General features: G+C 37.2%; 1 protein-coding gene across 1 annotated transcript in view; it reads right to left on the reverse strand.

The window, feature by feature from the left end:
* The window catches only part of MED14 (mediator complex subunit 14), a 67,496-nt gene that overhangs the window by 12,616 nt on the left and 32,942 nt on the right, over nucleotides 1-21,938 (reverse strand). Inside the window, exons 16-24 of the mRNA XM_027875565.1 lie at nucleotides 19,848-19,924; nucleotides 11,566-11,726; nucleotides 11,328-11,474; nucleotides 11,144-11,235; nucleotides 9,283-9,435; nucleotides 8,698-8,967; nucleotides 6,951-7,097; nucleotides 1,440-1,551; nucleotides 785-916 (exon numbers count right to left, since the gene is read on the reverse strand). Coding sequence (XP_027731366.1) covers nucleotides 785-916; nucleotides 1,440-1,551; nucleotides 6,951-7,097; nucleotides 8,698-8,967; nucleotides 9,283-9,435; nucleotides 11,144-11,235; nucleotides 11,328-11,474; nucleotides 11,566-11,726; nucleotides 19,848-19,924 — 1,291 coding nt within the window. The remainder of the gene's footprint in view (nucleotides 1-784; nucleotides 917-1,439; nucleotides 1,552-6,950; nucleotides 7,098-8,697; nucleotides 8,968-9,282; nucleotides 9,436-11,143; nucleotides 11,236-11,327; nucleotides 11,475-11,565; nucleotides 11,727-19,847; nucleotides 19,925-21,938) is intronic.

Here is a 21,938-nt window from a genome sequence, read left to right on the forward strand (position 1 = left end):
GGACCCACAAGTACAAAAATATCTATAGCTGTTCTTTTTGTGGTGGCAAAGAATTGGAAATTGAAGGAATGCCCATCAATTCGGGAATGGCTGAACAAGTTGTGGTATATGAATGGAATACTACTGTGCTACAAGAAATGATGAGCAAGCAAACCAGAAAAAACCTGGAAAGACTTGTATGGACTGATGCTGAGTGAAGTGAGCAGAACCAGGAGAACATTATACACAGTAACAGCCACGCTGTGCAATAACGATTATTTGATAGACCTAGCCCTTCTCAGCAATGCAAGGATCTAAAACATCTCCAATGGTGCCATGATGGAATATGCTATCTAGCTCCAAAGAAAGAACTACAGAGTTTGAATACAGATCGAAGCATACTATTTGCTATTTTTTTTCTTCTGTTTTGTTTTGTTTCCTCTTTCTGGTGGTTTCTCCTATTAGTTTTAATTCTTCCTTACAACATCACTAATGTGAAAATACGTTTAATGTGAATGTACATGTATAGCCTACATCAGATTGCATGCTGTCTTGGGGAGGAATCAGGGAAGGGGAGAAAAATTTAAAACTCAAAAGCTTATGGAAGTGATTGGTGATAAACCAAAATAAATTAATAAAAAAAATAAAGTGGGAAAAAAAAATAAAAATGGGATCAGAAATTTTCTCCTACAAATATATCAAGTTTAGTTCTTTTCTGGCTTTGTCTGTCAGTCTGAATTGTTCCTAAATGCATTATTTCAGAAAAATCTTTTACTCTATCACTGGTTTCTACATGAGGACTTACCATGTGGACTAGCAAAGCTGGCTCCTGGTCCTATAGAGATTCCATGTGAGGAAGGGGGAGGAGTTGGAACAAATGATGCTGGTGACGGAGCTCTCAAAGCACCACTAGGTGAACTGGCAGCATGCAGATTTCCTAATCAAGGGAAAATTAATCACTGATAAGCTTTCAATTAAAGAGATTATCATTTTATTAGTGTAACTACTTGCTCCACAGATCTACGACCCCTATAGACTACTGAATGTCTATAGTGAGAAAAAACAAAAACAAAAACAACCAACCATCCCTGGTAGCCAACTTTCTGGTGATGAGCCTTACCCTAAACTGGTTCTCCGGTTACCTGTCCACTGCTGGGCCAGAATTTGGTGCTTTTGCAACTTGGTACAGAAAATTAACTGCCACACATGAGTACTACTCCAGTGGAGGATCATTTATATATATTTTAAATATTCACATAAAGAAATAAGCAATAGAGCTTAAACAAATGATGCAAAGGAAGAGAGCAGATTGATCAGTAAAAGAAAGACAACTGGGCGACAAATAACTAAACATGACTAAGGCAAATAATACTAAAAGCTAGTTTACTGCTTACCAATGCACTAATTGATTCTAATAAAGTTTGAAGTAAAACATAACAATACAACAAGTGATATCTTACCTGGGGATTGTGTGTGCATCATGGAAGGAGACTGGTTGACGGTACTATGATAAGATGTAGGTGGTGAAGTGAGAGGATAAGCTCCTGATGACCCTGGCTGCTTTGGAAATGGCTAAAAGTTTAAAAATAAAATTGAAAAATAAAAGTTGGCATAAAACTTAGGCTTAATCAGTGAAAGCACACACAAATATGAAACTGTACAACTAATTAATATTAACTCCAAATGAACAAGTACTTAAAAATTCCTTTTCAGATATGTAAAAACCTTTCAAACTAAAATTTCAAAGGAGAAAAATCCCCCTTCTTCAATGGGAGGGGAAAAGGATAGTCCTACACATGATCATTGGGAAGCCTATTTAGGATTTGAGTCTCATATGGCTACAATGCCTATCAACCTGAGTACCACAGAGACTCCCACCTCCCACCACATCCCTTCTCTTGGCTAGTTCTATTTCCCGCCTTTCCAACCTAATCCTTGGACTATCTGGATAACCGTATTTTGCTCTAGGTGGCCCATTTTAAGAAGGACATTGATAAGATGAAGCCAACCAAGAGGGTAAGCAGTCTTGAGTCTGTACCATAGGGTCCATCATGTTATAGGGAGATCAACTGAAAGACCTGGGGACGTACAGCCTGGAGAAGAGAAGACTGATCTGGGGCTGGGGGCGTGGGGTGGGATACGATAGTTGCCTTAACTATTTGAAGTATGTGAAAGAGGGATTAAAACTGTTCAGCAGTCCCATCAGGCATAAAAGGGGGCAAGGGGAAGTTGAAGAAAAACAAATTTAGGTTTGATTTCAAGAAAAATTTTCTAACAATTAGAGCTCTTCAACAGTGGAAAGGGCTTCCACAGGATGGAGGAATAAACAGAGACTGGATGTTGTGAGGTTTGTGTATGGGTTTACTAGATGGATGCTAACATCATTTTAAACTCACTGATCTTGACAATCTTCTAGTTCTGTAACTTCATTTTCACTAGCTCAAAAACAAGTGTACATACAGTATCATTTCCAGCTAACATAAAGGTACCTATCTTTCTGGCACTACTAATAATGCTACTTCAAATTAAGATATTTAACATATTCCCAAAGCATTCTGATTGTTTTACTCTCTTAGAAATCATGCTTCTAATGCTCTAGCCTGAAATTAGTAATTTTTTTCCTCTCTTCTCTCTTTAAGAAAAAAAATTATATAACTGTTATTACACAGAATAAGGCTAGGATCTAGACCTGTGGTTTCACTAAAACAAGGAATTTCTGGATGTGGAAACTCTTATCACTGTAGGTCAGGACAGTTTTAGAAAGCTGCTCAGAAGACAAGGTTAAATGACTTGCCTTAGGTCACAGAGTCAACGCATGTCAGAGGCAAGACTTGAACCAAATCTTCCAGCCTCTGAGGCCAGCTTTCTATTCACTACACCAGCAGTTTTCAAACATGTTCTCAGAACCCTATACTCTTAAAAATTATTGAGGATCCAAACAGTTTTTGTTTACCTGGGCTACTTCTAATGATTTATTTACCATATTAGAATATAAAATGGATAAAATCTTAAGATACTTATTAATCCATTAAAATGGTAACAAATACATTACATGTTGATATAAATATTATGAAAAACAACAATATTCCAAAACAAGAAAAATGGCATCATTTTATATATTTTTGCAAATCTCTTACACGTTTTAATGTCAGGCTTAATAGAAGATTGTTGGACTTACAAATTTGCTTATTTTCAATCTGCTGTGATATGTTATTTTGGTTGAAATTTGAGAACAAAACTGGCTGCACACAGATATGTAGATGGAAAATGGAAGAGTATTTTAAGAAGCAAATAATGTCTTATTATTATTAAGAAAACAGTTAAGACCTCAAGGACCCTTGAAAGAATCTCAGGAACCCTCAGGGTCCACAGACCATACTTTAGGCAGTACCATATTACACCATGATACCTCTATTACTATTAAACACAAAGTACTTAATATTAGAAAAGTCTAAGGTGTCACTCCAAACAGAGATATGCATTGAAACACAGAATCTACAGTATCAGAGGGCTTCTATGTTTTCTCTTGCTATCTGTTTTGTTTTTCCAATCCCTTGGTCAAAATAAAAGATGAGATCGTCAACCTTGTAAGCTAGTGATTTAAAGGAGTTAAGGCACTATTCAAAACCACTATTACTATTCCCAAAGAAGCTGTTTAAGGAGAGGAAGCATCTACAAATCAGATTACGTGGGACACAATCAATGTGTCTGAGGACTCGTTAGCCTCTCTTTTTAGGCTCTGTCCCTGACTCCCACTTCCCTCTAGTTTTCTGTGGGTCTTTTCCACAGAGGAAAATGAATCAAATTATGTGGCATCTATCCAGTAATTACTTGTGAAATTGTGAATCCTTTGCTGATGTACTAGCTAACACTTTCCTCCTTTGCCCATGTTGGCCCCTGGTACTGACACTATTGCTCCTACCCTGTCAAGCCTCAGCCTTGGATCACTCCCACCACCTGCTGCTGAATGAAACTGGAGAAAATCACAACTGGGTCTATTACAAATTTATTTTATATAACCTCAACTAAATCCTCACTGCTGCTAGGCAATCCTTTTAAATCTGCCTAGTTAACTCACTATCCCACTCACCACAGCAGCTCTTCCAAATGTTTTCATTGTCCCTCAAACCTCCCTTGGTTTCCACTCCCCTCACCCTCTCAGCTGGGAACCGTGCCCCCTATTTTTAGTTTTCCAAAAAAAAAAAAACCAAAAAAAAAAACTGAGGCCATTTGCTGAGAACTCTCTTTTTCCTTCCTCTTTATCTCATATCACTCAGACACCTTCTGCCAATAGCTTCACCTTCATTTCTGTCACCCATGAAAAAGTGGCTATTCTTACCAAGGTAAAGGTAAACCTCTCTGTGTGCACAATTGATCTCATTCGTTCCCATCTTCTCTGGCAGACTGCCCCCTCCATCATCTCCACACTCTCAACTTATCTTCAATCTTGTCTACTGGCTGCTTCTCTCTTGCTTATAAACACGTCATATCTGTCCCGTTCACAAAAAATCCTTACTTGATCCATCTATCCTTGATGGCTATCATGCCATATCTCTTCTTCCTTTTCTGGCTGAATGTCTTGACAAAGATATCTACAATAGGACCTCCAATTCTTTTCCTCATTCTCTTCCTAACTCTCTAGAGTCTAGCTTCTGATCTCACCATTGAACTAGAACCACTCTCTCCAAAGTTATCCATGCTAGAATCACCAATTCTAATGGCCTTTTGTCGATCCTTATCCTTCCTGATTTCTCTGCAGCCTTCAGCATGATCAGTCACTCACTTCTTCTCTCTCTAGGTTTTTGTGACATTATTCTCTCCTGGTTCTTCCTTTACCTACCTGACCTCACTGGATCTTCACACAGGTCACACCTGGTTACTATGGGTGCCCCACAAGGCTCTATCCTGGTTCGTCTTCTCCCTTTATACTATTTTACTTGGTGATTTCATCAGTCTCCATGGATTCACCCTATCATATCTATGCTGATGATTTCAAATCTATTTATCCAGCCCTAACCTCTTTGCTGACCTTCAGTCTCATATCTTCAATAGTTTTTCCAGACATCTCCAACTGAATGTGCTATAGATTTCTTATACTGAACGTGTTCAAAACTGAATCTACCATCTTTCCCCCTAAAACCCTTCCTTTCCAAACTTCTCTTTGAATATTTGGGGCACCACCATCTTCCCTATCCCACAGGCTTCAACCTAGATATCATCCCCTACTCCTCACTTTCTCTCATTCCCCAAATCCAATCTGTTCACCCTCATAATAACATCCTGTATATGCCCCCTCTTCTGCTCTGACAGTACCATAACCCTCATCAGCTCAAGACTGGACTACTATATCCTGGTTGGACTGCCTGCCACAAGTCTCTCTCTAGTCTGGGAATATCCGCCATTCAGCTGTCAGTGATTCTTCTAAAGCACAGGTCTAACCATGACAGCCCCCAATTCCTCTTAATTCTAGTCCCCTCCTTTGTTCTCCATTAGACAATGAGCTCCCTGGTGGCATGGGCTATCTTTTACCTTTCTTTGTATTTCTAGAGCTTAGCACAGTGCCTGGCATACAGCAGATACTTAATAAATGCTTATTAACTGACTGATGCTAATAATGGTAATATCCTGCTTCCTGCTGGAACTGAAGATTATATTCATGTAAGAATTCAACAAAGAAACTGGAGGAAGACTCTTCAGGAAAGTATGTACAATTAGGATAAAATGAAACTAGTAAAATTTAAAAAGAAATATACAATTGAGCATTCAGAACATGAAGAATTAATTCACCTACAGTAACCAGCAGAACACATGTCAATTCTTAATCAAAGTTGGGTAAGCTAAGGACAACCAGCTGAAAGTTCATTGGTTTTAAATGTTTGCAGCTCACTGAAGCATGTTAGGATTTCCTTGCAATGGACAGAAATATTTTCTTTTGCCCTTTGTAACATGCTTAAAAACCTCATAACCTATATAATATACCACAGGAGACCACTGGTGGTGCAGGAGATAAAACAATGCGCCAGGAGTCGGGAAGTCCCCAAGTTCAACTACAGCCTTTGCCTGCTTCAGTTTCCTGAAATGGGGATAAAATAACAGCTATCTCCCAGGGTTGTTTTGTGGATCAAAAGTGCTTTGCAAACATCAAATTGCTATATAAATGCATTATCTGGGGTCTGCTATTTAACCTGAGATCACAGGGTCTCTAGAGCAAAAAGGGACTTTAGAGGCCCATCTAGTCCAACCACTTTAGAAAGGGAAACTGACAGAACACAAAGATGTAACTTGCCCAAGGTTATAAACTGAAAAGGGTCATGCTGTCTAGTCCCATCATTTAAATAAAGGTAAAGCAACGTGGGCAACTAGCAGGACATAGCCTAAAACAGCAACAATCTGATGCTTCTTCAAGTTTAAAGCCACAGCATCTTCAACCATGTCTTACTAGAAGTTGTCTTAAGTTCCCTCCAGAGAACTTCCTGTTCTAAGCGTATGAAAACACTTCTCCTTCGAACAGTCCTCACCTCAACAGCAAGCAGTTGAAGGTACACCACAAAGGGAGCACCTGGAAGCAGAGGGATCCTTTGTGAATTGCACCTGTCAAGGATGGTTTCCCTTCTGGACAGGTGGCTGGGCATTTGATTTCTGATTCTGCACCAAGGTCAAGCTTGTCTGACCAGACATAAATAGTGCCCTGCCTATGGGATCTACAAATAAAAACCACTGCATTATGAGGCCACCTGTACACTTGAAATAAACTTCTGATGAGAGGAAGAATTTTGAACTGATAAACAGGTTTAGAATGTGCAGTTTACCATCTTATGGTGAGACAATCCCATACAAGGTAACAGATTTTTTTTTTTAAGCTTTAATGTTATATGATATTTTTAAGCTCCTACTCAAATAAGACTGATTTTCAGGGAAAAAAAATTAGATTACATGTGTATAATACATTTCTAAACCTTTAGCATACTTACCTGTTGTTGGGGTGGCGGCTGGGGCTGTAGCTGTGATATTAAAGAATCCATCATATCACCCCCTATTGGAGAAGGGGGATTATCATCTTCATTTACAGATCGTCTTCGAGCATCTTGATTACTATCAACAAACATGTTCAGGAATGTCTGTGGATACACATAAATGCACTGTTTAAAATGTTTTGAATTTATTTAAAAATATTTTTATTTTTTAAAACATGTAAAAACCAACCAACAGAGACTTGGATGGATATCCTAACCCCTAATTTCTTATATCAAATGCACAACCTGAAACAGACATCCTCAGAATCGGTGGCAGAAAAGTCAGAATCTAAAGAATAAGCACACTATCAATTAACCACCAAAAGCCATATAGTTATTATCACTTGAACAGTAGGAAATTGTGATTAGAAAGTTTTTAAGAGTATGCTAGTACAAAGAGACAAATGTTTTCATATTATCTTCTTGTTCAGAAATGGAAAAAAATTGTTTTGGCAATTTAAATATTTACTATTTTCAGACTTTAAAAATTCCTAGGCCTAGCCCACCACTGTTTGCCACTAAGCTAGTCGTCCTTGGGCAGGTCATGTAACTGAGATCTAAGTACACCCTAGGCTGGGGTAACCTTAGCGAGGTCTCTGAGTTGCCTCATCTGTGAAATGGTTGGATTCAATAATCTTTAAAGACCCTTCCAGCCCTAACAATACATGAACCTGAGTAACTGTAAAAATTCTTTCTTCTTTTCTTTTTTAAAGTGGGAGTATACAACAGAGGGACAGTGAAACAACATTACGTAATGATTCCCTCCATTTCTTTTTCCATCATAGTTGGCCTGACTTTCAAATCTTGTAACGGCTTTCCTGATGCTCCAAGAGGGATTAGGATTCAAATAGGACTAAAGTGAGTTTCAATAAACCTTTTCCAATAGAATGCAAGTTTCTTTGACGGAAGGAACTATTTCTTTTTTGTCTTTGTAGCCACAATACCTAACAAACAGGGACACAGACAGGACTGGAGTCATGACTTCAAAGATACAGGGAATTCCCAAATGAGGGAACCCCCTCTACTAATGCAGGTTGGTTCCTTCTCTGTAACACAGAGTCTTGGCCGTCTAAAAGTACTGAAAGTTAAGTGACCTGTCCAGTCACACAGCCAGCAGGTGTCAGAGGTACAACTAGAATCTAGGTCTTCTTCCTGACTCCAAGGCTAGCCCTCATCCACTTCCTGACTCCAAGGCTAGCCCTCATCCACATGCTGCACCAGAATTACAACAACTAGCACATAATAAGCACTTATTAAAGACTTGTTGAATTGAATTAAGCTCACCTAAATAACATCCACCTTCCTGGCATAAGTTAACCAGGAAGGTAGGTTGAACGCCTTCTAAAATATTCTACTGAGGAGCACCATTCTTTTCAATGCTATTCTCTAATCAGGGAAACTAAGGACATACCTTTTTTTGTCACCTCATTTTAATTAAAAAAATAGTATTTCTCAAAGACAAAGAAAGGACTGCCACAAAAGACAAGTAGACACATGTAATTTTAACAAAATTCCCATTATCTTTAGCAAGTTTGTTCTTAGAATGAAGTCACAGAATAGATGAATTAAGCAGATGGAATAATTTTTCAATAGGCTTTTAAGGAAAAAAATCTGATAAATTATTTTCCTCTGCAAAGGAATGTTCTGGGGCACATTTTAATGTTTCCTTACATATCTGATATGCTAGAATACTTAAGACTATTACCTTCAGTCCTGGTGCTGGATAAAAACCTTCAACTATCTTACTGTTGTCAAAAAGACTGTAGGCTCCATCACGTATTGCTACAACACCCCTACTCCGGCAGTATATATCAATACAATACATATTCCTAAAAGCCAGCCTAATGTGAGTGGATGACTGAGGCAGAATTGAGAAGCACTGGTAGGCAGTATTAGTCCGTTGTGTCAGGCCTAACATTGGCACAGTTGGGAGCTTATTGATGGCATTTAATGGAGCTTGAGTATCAAAAAGTACCTATAAAGAAAAAAAACACAATGAGAAAAGTTAAATGACCATCAACACATACACTGGGCATTCAGCTTATGGCATATGCTACCTTTAGATTTCATTCTAGGAAGATGGAAGCACTATTTCTAAGTCTCTTCTGATGCTACCCATCAAAATTCCCCTTTGATACTATCTAAAACACATGATGGGACATCAAACGAATTAAGTACCTGGTGTTGTTTTAAAATAGACCCCAAGTGCCAAATGTATTCCTCTTCAACTTATGAACAATTTTGCATACAACCCTGACTTTAGTTCAATACCAGGAAGTTAACTGGTTACCTGTAATAACTGGACCACATTTGGGGTTTTGTTGAACATCTCCTGAAGCTGATGGAGGATAGTATTGTGACAGTTACTGCAACCTGAATTTGGACCAACGGTTCCCAATGAAATATTAAATTTCTGATGTGATGAATTCCACTGAATGCTAATCTAAGTAACAAAGAACACAAATTTCAGAAACTAAGAAATGCTAATTTAGGTTAGGCTAAAGAAAAGCCATAGCAAAGACAAGGAGAAATGTAGAAAACCTAAGATCTATATGTAGGAGTCATTGCTTTCTTATGCTGAATGAGTTCTCAGTAAAAAAATAAATAAATAAATAAAAAACAAAAAAGAAACTAAGGAAGACACTAAGATAGGAGGGCTTAAGCTCTTTCCTTTCTAAGTCAGGAGAGGTGATGAAGTAGTAATAAATCAATTTCTGAGGCAGCCAAATTTTGCTGAGGAAAAATTACTACGGTGGTCAGAATGCACCAAAGACAAATTTTCTTTGCAACGTTACGTCTAAAACAGTATCTGAGTTTGACCAGTTTCCCGTCTGAACTGAAAGAATTTTTTCAGTCTTACCCTCAAGCACCAGAGAACACTTAAACCAAGAGAGTTTATTGATTATGCCCTAAGACATGCTCATCTGGTTAATATTAGATTTCCTTGATATCTCAAAACCCAAACTTTAGAAAGACCATCATGAAGTGGGGACACTGAACTTTAATGCAAAAATATCTAGCCTTAAGCTTATGTATGAAAAATAAGAAATTTTAAGTGACAAAAAAGTATCCCCTTAGTTAAAATAGCAATGGTGTTTTCGTCAATTCTGCAAGATTTCATCAAATCTGCTTAGGGTCAGAACTTAAAAAATAAAACAAAACCCCATCACTTCTGACATTTATAGGCTGTTTATAACCATAAAGTCTTCAAACCTTCTCTATAATAGTCACTTTAAAACTATTTAAGTCTTGCCCACTTCCTGAATTAAGAGGGTTACTGAATTGGTGTTTGTAAAATTAAAAACTGCAGTGAGCCAAAAGGTAAACAGAAAAGACGAAAAATTATAGATACCCACTAGAAATGTGTGTATATACAATTAACAATATAAAACTATTTCCACTGCTCGAGGAATGTAATTTTGGCCCAGTAAAAAGCAGAATTAAAAAGCAATATAATACAGAAGGAGTGCTGGACTTGGAATCAGGATAGACCTAGATTCAAATCTTGTTTCCTAAACACAATTTTGTGACCTTGGCAAAGTCATTCAGCATCTCTAAGCTTCAGTTACTTTAAAAATAGGGATAATGACAGTACTTACTTCCCAGCGTTGTCATGAGGATCAAAAAAGGTTTTTTTAGTGTTTGCAAACCTTAAAGCACCATATAGGCATTAACTATTATTAAACAACTACTTGGTAAAAGGATTCATACAAACTCAAGGAAACATAACGAAATCTTGCCCAACACTACTCAGTCATGTATTTTATTAATGAAGTATTTGAAATTAAAAAGCTAAGGAAAAACATTTTTGGCACTGCTAAGTAAAGAGAGTATTCGAAATATAGCACTTTATACCTTGCAAAATTTTATTTTGTTAAATGAAAGTTTATATCCTTCATAAGTAAATGATTCTCTAAATCAAAAATGGTCACAGGACCATAGAGATAAGGTGTCCAAGGGCATCTAGTTCAACTCCCTCATTTTACAGAAGAGGAAATAAAGTTCCAAAGAGGTTAAGCCACACAGGTAGGTAAGCCTCAGATGTCTTTCTTATACTGTAATTCTCCTACTCTAAGAAAACAGCTTTAGATTTTCTACCTTCTGAACTCATTCAAAAACCCACAGCTAATAACAAGGACTTAATCACTCACTGAGCTTCCCTTGGTGGTTCCATAGCACAAGATAAGCTTGCGATAATTATAGACACGAACTTCTGAGAAAATATTTAGATGCGCGGGGATGTCTAGTGGAAAGAGAAAAGTAGGAAAGGAAATAAGGTTACAACATGCACAAAAATAAAAATAAGCTAAAAAGAATTAGAAAAATCATACTTACCTGGCAGAGATCGTGCAAACTCTAACACACATTCATATAACCGTGCAATACTATTCCAGTCATTAAGGAACATCTCAACAACTTTTCGACCACCAACAGGTTCAGATAATAAATTTTCATACGTCAAGTAAACATGCCTTGTTGGTCCTGACATATTAAAAGTAAAAAAACTTGATAACTGGCAAATGAAAGTTGATAAACTTATTAAAATTCATATAAAACATAAGGAATATCTCACCTTGTTCTCTGGTAGAAGTGCTACTAAGTGGACAATTTGCAAACACTAATTCTGCCACCCATGTCCGGTTATTTCTACCTTGCAATCGGAAAGTGCAATCAAGAAGAGCTCGATCTAGAGCCTTCTGGGTTTCTTCACTCGTGCCTTTGCATGGAGGTATTCTGATGATGAAAAAATAACATATCAAGTGTACTTGTACATCATATGCACACAAAAGCAAAATGTGTATACTTTAGTAGGTTAAAAAGAAGCTTCAGTTGTAACAGTACTAATAGCTATTTGCGGCCAACAAAAAAAAAAAAGGTGCCAATACATAGCAACATCATTTAACTACTCAGCATTAGTAAAAACCTTGATTATAACCCCAAATTTTGCAGAGACATTAGTCCTAGTCAGTAATCTAATATGGTATAAGACTCATTCCCATGGAAATAATAACTAATCAGGAAATACTTTACAATATGTGCAACTGAAAAAATGCTCAGAGTAATGAAAGCTAAGGGTAACTAAACTATAAAAAGCATTCATTTAACTACCTACGAAAACAAGTTTTGATTATATACTGTCATTATAAAAATCAGAGCAAAGGGAAGCATGGTCAAGTGAAAAGCCCACCGGATTTGGATTCAAAGCATGGCTCTACTCATTATCTTCTTTCATTCCTCTGAGCTTCAGTTTCCTCATGTGAAAAATAAGGAGCAGGGTTAGTTGGAAGAACAACTAGATGATGGGTTCTTAATGTGAGCTCTGTAAACTGTTTCTTTTTTCTATATTTTGATAACTATATTTCAACCATATTGGTTCCCTTTGCAATCCTATGTATCACTATTTTATGCATTTAAAAACATTATTCTGAGGAATCCATGGACTTCAGACCATCAAAGGAGTTCATGACACAAACAAGTTAAAAATCCCGAACTTGTTAACTTCTAAGGTCCCTTTTGGGTCTAGTGTCTCCTGTTGTTGTTCAGTTGCTTTCAGTCATATTTCACTCTTTGTGACTCCTGTTGCAGTTTTTTTGGCAGAGATACTGAAGTGATTTGCCATTTTCTTCTCCAGCTCATTTTACAGATGAGGAAACTGAGGCAAACAGAGTTAAGTGACTTGCCCAGGGTCAGCCCAGATTTGAACTCATGAAGATGAGTCTTCCTGACTCCAGACCCAGCACTCCATCCACTGCCTCAACTAACTGCCCTCTAATGTCTCCTGTTACAACATAAAACAAAAGGATTCTATTAGCCTGGTGACTTGAACCTTCTTCTCCTAGATCCTCTCTTCTCTATAGGTTTTCCTGACCTTGTTCTCTCCTGGTTTTCTTTCACCCTGGATGACTACTCTTTCTTAGTCTCCTTTAATACCTCTTCATCCCTAAGTCCACTAACCATGAAGATCCCCAAAGACTAGGTCTTGGGCCCTCTTCTCCCTCTAGACTATCTTGCTTGGTTCATCAGTTCTCATGAGTTTAATTATCATCTCTATGCATATGATTCCCAGATCTATAAATCAATCTTAATCTATCTTCTAAGCTAGTCTTGCATCACAAACTGCTTTTAGACATCTTGAAACATCTAATAAGACATTTCAAACTCAACATATCCAAAACAGAATTCACTATCTTTACCCCAATCCTCCTCTTTCCCCCACTTCCTATTACTGTCTAGGGTACTAGCGTCCTCCATTACACAGGCATTACACAGGCATGGGTGTCACTGAGGTGACAAACCTTTGTGTCATCCTCACTTGCACTCACCCCACATGCTGAATCTTGTTTCTACTTTTATAATGTGTCCTCTTTTCTCTCCATTCACACAACTTTTTCCATGGTGTAAGTCCTCATCCCTTCTTGCCTTGACTATAGTAACAATCTTCCGGTTGGTCTCCCTGTCTCAAGAGTCCACTCCAAAATTCAAGCTTCCCTTGCTGCCAAGGTTATTTTCTTTTTTTCCATCCTTTAATTTTTTTCAGTTAACAAATCTATTTTCTCTCCTTTTCAAGTTCTCATTGGAAAAAAAAAAATAAACAATGCCCCCTCTCCCCAAATCTTTGTAATAAATATACATAGTCAAACAAAAACATGGCCAAATTGGCCATGTCCCAAAAAATACATCTCAATATGCACCCTTTTTTTTCCACCTCTATGTCAGGAAGTGGCTAACATGCTTCATCATGGGTTGGAATCACGGTTGATTAGAGTTCTTAAGTCTTTCAAAGTTGTTTGTCTCTACAGTATTGTTATTGTATAAATTATTCTCCTGATTCTGCTCACTTCACTGCATTGTTTCACAGCTAAATCTGTAAACAGCCATTTCTTCTAGAAACTAAGCAAGTAGAAATAATTTTGAAGGCTTAACTCTAGTTTGTTAACAGCTACTAAATATGTAATTGAAAATTATGCACACATCATATTAAGACAACTGTTTCCATGCATTCTCTATTTATACTTCCTTTTCTATTGGAAAGCAACGTCTGAACAACAGATGTTTCTAATATGTGTCCATATTTTAGAACAAAATTTTAAATGAAAACAATTCTGGAAAATATGAAGTGTTATACAAATACTTCTTAAATCTGGGTTATTTTGAGGAACTAGAACTCTTACTTGTGTCCATTAAGTAGAGGCCAGATAGCCTATAAGAATGCTATAGAGAGAGAGTTCTTGCTCAGGTACAAGAATTTGGACCAGATGGCCTTTGAGGTCTATTCCAACCCTGACATCTTGTGATCCTAAGACTTTTTTTTTGACAAAGAAAAGAACTACAAAATGAAACAGAGTATCTTTGCCTCTAGACCTCTTCCTCCTGATTTCACTACTTAGGTCTTCTGGAATAAACTTTTGATTCTTCCCCTCTCCCTTTCCTCTCATAGCATAAACAGTTACCAGGTTCCACTGATACTATCAATGGTGTTTTCTTCATCTATCCTTCATTTCAATTTCTATAGACACCACCCTAGTATAGGCTCTCATTTCTACTCAGAGGAACTACACAATGCAATAGCCCCTAACAGGACTTCCTGCCTCTAATTTTTCTCCTCCACAATCCTTCACACCACTATGAGATTAATTTCCAGCATGCAAAAATAACATAGTATCTTCATTCTGGTCAAAAACCTTCAGATGCCCATTATCACCACTGCTATTTAATGCTGCTAGAAATGCTAGCTATAGCAATAAGACAAGAAAAGGGTAGCTTTAAAAAAAAGACATTTAGACGACAGAGTGGAGAGAGCATTAGAGCTAGATTTCTGAAAGAACTCAACCCAGTTTCTGCCTCAGATACTTACTAGCTATGTGATCCTAGGCAAATCTTTTAACCTTTTTTGCCTTAGTTTCTTCATCTGCAAAATGGGGATAATTGCACCTGCCTCTTAGGGTTATGAGGATGATATAAGGTATTTGTAAAGTCTTTTGCAAACCTAAAAGTACTGCAGAAACGCTAGCTATTATCATTATTAGAAAGAAATGGAAGAAATAAGCATAAGTACAAAGAGGAAGTAAAATTACTACTTTTTTTCAAGATGATATGACGGTATAAAGAACCCTAGAGAGAAAACTAAAATATTAAATAAAAGTTTCAGCAAAGTTGCAAGATATAAAATAAGTAAGTATCCCTACATATAACAATCAAAACCTAGCAGGAAGAGATCAAAAGAGAAATTCCATTCAAAATAACTAACAGAAGCTACAAAATACTTGGGAATTATCTACTGGGATACATGCAGGGACTGTATGAATCTAACTATAAAACACTTTTTGTAGAAATGAGAATGGACCTAAAAATCAGAGAAATATTAATTACGCAAGCGTAAGATAAACCAGTGACAATCCCTCCTAAATTAACTTATTCAGTGCTATTTCAAACTCCCAAAAGGTTATTTTAAAGACTTAGGAGGGGCAGCTAGGTGGCGCAGTGAATAGAGCACCAGTCCTGAAGTCAGGAGGACCTGACTTCAAATCCGGCCTCAGACCAAATGACACGTACTAGCTGTGTGACCTTGGGCAAGTCACTTAACCCTAACTGCCTCACCAAAAAAAAAAAATAGACTTAGGAAAAAAATAACTAAATTCATATGAAAGAACAAAAGGTCTAGAATCTCAAGGGGAACAATGAAAAAAAGTGTTAAGGTATTCTATCAGTACTACATTACAAAGCAGAAATCAAACATAGTAGCAGTGTTTGATACACCCCAAAATATCTGATAAAAACTGCTGGAAAAAACGGACAGTCATCTGCAGAAATCAGACCAACATCTAAAACCATAAACCAAGATAAACTCCAAATAGATATAAGACTTAAAAGGTAACATCACAAACAAATTAGAGTAATAAGGTAATTATTTTTGGATCTATGGATGGGGAAGAGTTTGTGACTAAACAAATGATAAAGAGGAACACAACAAACAAATTTAATGTAAAAGTTAGAAGAGGGACAAGTAACTGGGAAAAAAATCCTTAGAGCAAGTTTCTTTGATAAAGGATTTATATCAAAGATATGTAAGAAACTGATTCAAACTAAGAGCCATTCCCCAACTGATAAATAATAATAATAGCTAGCAAGATATACCAAATAACTTCTCACAGTAACCCTGGGCTATAGGTGCTATTATTATTATTCTGATCTTACAGATGAGAAAACTGGGGCTCATCAGTATCAGAGACTGCATTTAAACTCAGGTCTTCCTGACTCTAGGTTCAGTGCTCTATCCACTTCATTACCTAACCACAAAAACGATCAAAGAATATGAAATGGTAGTTTTCAAAGGGATAAATCAAAGCTATCAAGTCTTATGAATAAAAGATGCTCTAAATCATTAATAACTACAGTAACGAAAATGAAATAACTCTGAGGTTCTTCCTCACCTATCTGACTAGTAAAGATGACAAAAGATGAAAATTACAACTGTTGGAGGAACTGCAGGAAAGCAGCTCTACTAGTACCTTGCTGTAATTGTGAATAGGTTCCAGTCATTTTGAAAAGCCATTTTGAACTACTACGTCTAACATACTCTCTGATTCAGTTATATCACTATTCAGCCAATACTCCAAAGAAAGAGGAAAAGAACCAATATATATTATATATCCATAGCAGCTCTTTTCAAGGTAACCAAAAATTGGAAACTAAAGGGTATCAGGTATCCTCCTAATGGAGAATGACTAAAGAAATTGTGGTAGGAATGTAATGGAGTCTTATTCTGCCATAAGGAAAAATGAAATGGACAGCTCCAAAGGAAACTGAGATGATTGCTATGAACTGATGCAGAGTGAAGTGAGCAGAAAAATTTAAACAATGATAACATTATAGAGAAAAATAACCCTGAAAGACTTTAGAATTCTGATCAACACAATGCTAAACTGAGTCTAAAAGAAGAGAGATGAAACACAATACTCACCTCCTAACAGTGGGAGGATTAACTTAAAGCAGGGGTGGGGAACCTATGCCTCAAGGCCATATGTAGCCCTCTAGGTCAAGTGAAGCCCTTTGACTGAATTCAAACTTCACAGAACAAATCCCCTCAACAAAAGGATTTGTTCTGTAAAACTTGGACTTAGTCAAAAAATCGCACCCAAGGACCTAGAAGGCCACATGTGGCCTCAAGGCTGCAGGTTCCCCACCCCTAAAACTATAGAAAGAGACAAACTAGGACATGGCTAATTTGGAAATTTGTTTTGCTGGACTATACATGTACTTAGAGCTTTCTTTTTCTTTCTTTTTGTAAAATCACTTGGTCAGTATAGGTAGTATAGGTAGTAGCAGATCAGATTAATTTTGTAAAATGCTTTTTGATTTAAAAAATAAAAATAAGCTTTTTTTAAAAGAAAAAAAAATCCTTTAACAGCTCTTTATTGACTGTCAAGTAAAGATCTGCCCCTGACAACAAACTCTTCACAAATCTCAAAGCGGTGGCAAAGCAAAAATGCAGGCCACACTTGGATATTCTGGAAAAGTGAGATGGGATTTTGGGTGGTAGGAATGGGCCAAGGAAATGGAAAGCTAAGTCTCCTTGACCTAATCTTTCTTTTTTCAGGCATATTTACTCTAAGTATTTTTTGATTGGGGGGAAAACACACAAGTTCAAATAAAATAAGCCCACAATGTCTAGCAACAATCATTTTAAATATCAAATATCTGCTAGTCATTGTGCTAGGTGGCGAGGGCACAAAGACAAAAATCAAACAGTTCCTGTCCCTAAAGAGGTTAAAGTCAGTCGAACAGGGAAGACAATGAGGTTACAGTCAGTCGAACAGGGAAGACCATCTATATGTATACATATAAAATATATACAAAATAATCATGTAATTTTGGGGGGAAGGCACTATTAGCTGGGGGAGTAAGAAAGGGAGGAGTTGGTCAAGAAAGGTTTCACAGAGAGGTAGCATCTGAACTGAGTTCCAAAAGAAACTATGGATTTTAAAGAGATACAGGTGAAGACGACATTCATTCCAAGCTAGGCAACAGATACTGAGATGGGAGATGGAAGGCTGTGCGTGAGGAATAGCAAAGGCTAGTTTGGCTGAACTGCAGAGGGTGTGAAGGAGAGTAATGTGAAATAAAGCTGCAAAGAGAGGTTGAAGCCGGATTGTGAAAAGCTTTAAATGCCAAAATACAGGAGTCTATATTTGGTCCAAGGGGTAATAGGGAGCCATTAAAATTTATTGAGCAGGGGGAAACAACATGGTCAGACCTACGCTTTAGGTATATCAACTTGGCAACTGTGCAAAGAATGACCTGGTGAAGGGAGAGATTTGAGGTAGGGATCACAACTAAGAAGCTATTACAATAGTCCAGGCAAGTAGCTATGAGGAAATGAACCAGGGTGATGGTTCTGCGAGAGGGTGAAGGGGACAGATGCTATGGGGGTTGGTAGCAGTGGAAGTATAAAAGACAATATTTTGCAAATGGGGTAAGAGTGAAGACTCAAGGATGACTTCAAGCTTGAGAACCTGGGTGACTGGAAGGATATTGGAGTGCTTGGAAAAGGGGTGGGTTTTAGGGGTAAGATAATGATGTCTGTTTTAGACATACTGAATTTCAGGAGCAGTCAGACAGGTAGTGGAACCAAGAGAAAGTACTGTCTCAAAACCCAGAGAGGAAAAAGCACAGAGGAGGAGAGGGTAATCAATAGTGCCACATGCAACAGAGAGCTCAAAAAAGATGAGAATTGAGAAAAGATCAAATGTGGTCATTTAAAAAAGCATCAATGACTTTAGAAAGAGCATTTTCAGATTATTGATGAGGTTAGAAGTCAGACTACAATGTGCTGAGAAGGGAAAATAAAGGAAGTAAAAGCAAAAAGTAGAGACAGTTTTTGGGGAGGTTCCTTCATTAATGGTTGGATAAAAGAATTTAGGAATTCTTAATCGTGAAATGGTGAGATAAAGGGTGTGACCATCTTACATGTGGTTAAGGTAAAGATCATGTAACCTAAGGAGTCCAAGGAAGTGAGAAGCCAGAGTATCTGAGGCAATGTCCATATCTATGTTGACCAGAGTAGAAAAAATTCAATCCCATACATTTCAAACTAGAGAAGTGGCTTGGAAGTTATACCAACACAGACAATGAGAACAAAGTCCCTCCATAATTATATACAAGAAGAATAAGAACTCACAAAGAACCCTGTGGCAAATTATAATGAATTCAGTAGCTTAAGCGCTTTACAATATAAATCATTGTATACTGTAAAGTATATTGTAAAGCAACAACTAGAAAAATAATTCAGCACTACACAATGAATACTACATACTGAACAATTAGCCTCATTTCCTAATATATCAGGAGGTGACAGACACTGGATCTGTGATTTAAGTGCTACAGGAAAACCCCCTGTGGGGGACTTCCTCTATCAATGCAGGTCAGCACATTCTCTGCAACTTAAGAGAGTAGCCTGGAACCCAAGGGATTTAAGGACTTGCCCAAGGTCAGCTGTGGGACTGATAACCATACAATATCCTGTGCTATATGAAAGCAGTTAGTGTGACAGCAGCAATCCCCAGGGCGCAAAGGTACTGAGGGAAATTCTTTTAAGGCAGCAACAGGACCTCAAAATTCCCCAGCCCCTCTCCACCACCGTTCCCATTCACCCACCCAGCTAATCTCTATTCAATGATTTTGTGAAGTAACTGATAGACAGTAAATAATGAAATCAATACATAAAACAAATTTAAAACAAGTATTTATAATTATGCCTCTTACAAACTATTTCCTTAGGGGTTTTTTTTAAGTAATTCCTTAGGGAAGTATAACTGAACTTGTTTCAGAAAATGAAATTCATTGAAACATTCTTACTTTAATAAACGAATAGCATGGCTGAAACCATCTCCTTCTACTTGTACTCCTTGATGTGGAATCTCCATATTACATAACTAAAAGAGAAAAATTCAGTCAAGTTATACAAAACCTTTTACAAATTCCCTGAAGTCTTATTTCTTTTGGTATGGTGATATTAGTTTTTAGTAACACTTTTAAAATGAGAAATTACACACACATTAGGAGATATTAACTACAAAATAATGAGACGCAGAACTTATACACCTAAATGAGCAGATGTCTAAGTTCTGTTTTTTCTCAATCATTCATGTCATCCCCTTCCAAGCAATTCTATGGGTATATTTGTTCCACTGATGTAACCACTCCTCAAAAACGTATGAAACTATTTCAGAGAACGTAACACATTCTTTTGAATATTCTCAAAGGTGAGAGTCAAATTTTAATCTCCCTAAGAAAAGAATCTACTTTTTAAAAAAAAGCCAAAAGTTATTCAGGGCCAAGTCTGGCAAATAAAGTTGTTGATCATGTTGGGTAATTTTGGCAAAACAAAAATAAGGTAAATCTAATAATGCAACTGCTTCTGTGATATTTGTAAAGTGGCTCGACTAAGCACGTGCACATGTGTGTGAAAAGAGTGTCCCAAAAGTCCAAGTGCAGTTTTAAGTTATTAAAACTATTCTTAATAAAAGCTAAAAGCTGCACTAAGACTTTTGGGAGATGTGAACTCTTATGAGAGTTCTTTTTGTCACTACTATCCTCTCACCTCATTTCTAACCCCAAACAGTACCAACTAGCTTGTAACTTCTTCACAATACATAAATTTCTACCAAATTAAACATATTTGATCTAAGAAACAAGATAGCTTCCTGTGTTTATTTGATCAAGCGTCTTACCCAACTGAATATAGGTATCAACAGGTGAAAAAGGATGAATATATCTGGAGCATTTAATATATAGTTTCATGCCTGAAACTATGGATTACTGTCTGAAGTGAGCCTGGGACTAACCAGAATTACCACTGTAACCCACTGGAGGCACTGACATTTTTGTAGGTTGGAGCATTGCATATGAGGCTAAGAGATGTTTCTATCCAAGTCCAAAAATGCCTCTATTTTTCCAAAATATAAAGATTATTTGGGTGGCAAAAGGAAAAGAATGAGATCCAAATCTTTTGTAATACAGAAGCTTTTGTTAATAAGCTCCTCTAAAATGTAAATAATACCTACTACCCCAATGGTTAAGCCTTCAATCAAACAACTCTAATGCTTCTATCTTGTTGTTCAGTCATTTCAGTTGTGTCTGATTATTCATGACTCAATTTGGGGTTTTCTTGGCAAAGACACTAAAGTGGTTTGCCATTTCCTTCTCCAGTTCTAACATATGAGGAAACTGAGGCAAACAAGGTTAAGTGACTTGCCCAGGGTCACACAGCTAGTAAGTGTCTAAGGCTAGACCTAAACTCAGGAAGATGAGTATTCCTGACTCTAGGACCAGCAGTCTATCCACTGTGCAACCTAGCTCTTCTATGTTAGCACACAGCTAAACACCTTATATAACAGAGATAAGAGTATGAGAGAAAAGCAGGCATCTTTGGCAGAATGAGAGAACTGGGTGCTGGAAAGAAGGTGCCAACATATGAAGAGAGCCTCACTGAAAAACTTCACCCACTTTGCTTAGGTCACCTATAGGGAGTTCCTTATAAGTCAAGGAAAATTACTTTATATCATCCATCTATATCATCTATATCCACATATATGATATATGTCATCCATATAATTATAATTATATCACATGTATCAATTCACATTATTAATTCAGTTAACTGCATGAAAAGATGTAGAAGCACACACCCAGGTCAGCTAAAAATGCAGCTGCATTCTCTTCAGCAGCTTGAATGGAACATAGTTCCAGGTCCTAGGCCACAGCTACTGCTGAGATGGAAAAGAGGAGAAATGGGGCAACTACACTAAAGGTTAACTTTCTAAGCCCCTTCATCTTTCTCTCCATTCTTTAGCCTACAAGTGCTCCAAAAGCTACAGTGATCTCTACTCATCCCCACCATGATCTGTAACAGCATCAATGACTTGTTCTGCATTTTGAAGCTTTCAG

This window comes from Vombatus ursinus, unplaced genomic scaffold (assembly GCF_900497805.2).
Source record: "Vombatus ursinus unplaced genomic scaffold, bare-nosed wombat genome assembly UNPS02014809.1, whole genome shotgun sequence".
NCBI lineage: Eukaryota > Metazoa > Chordata > Mammalia > Diprotodontia > Vombatidae > Vombatus > Vombatus ursinus.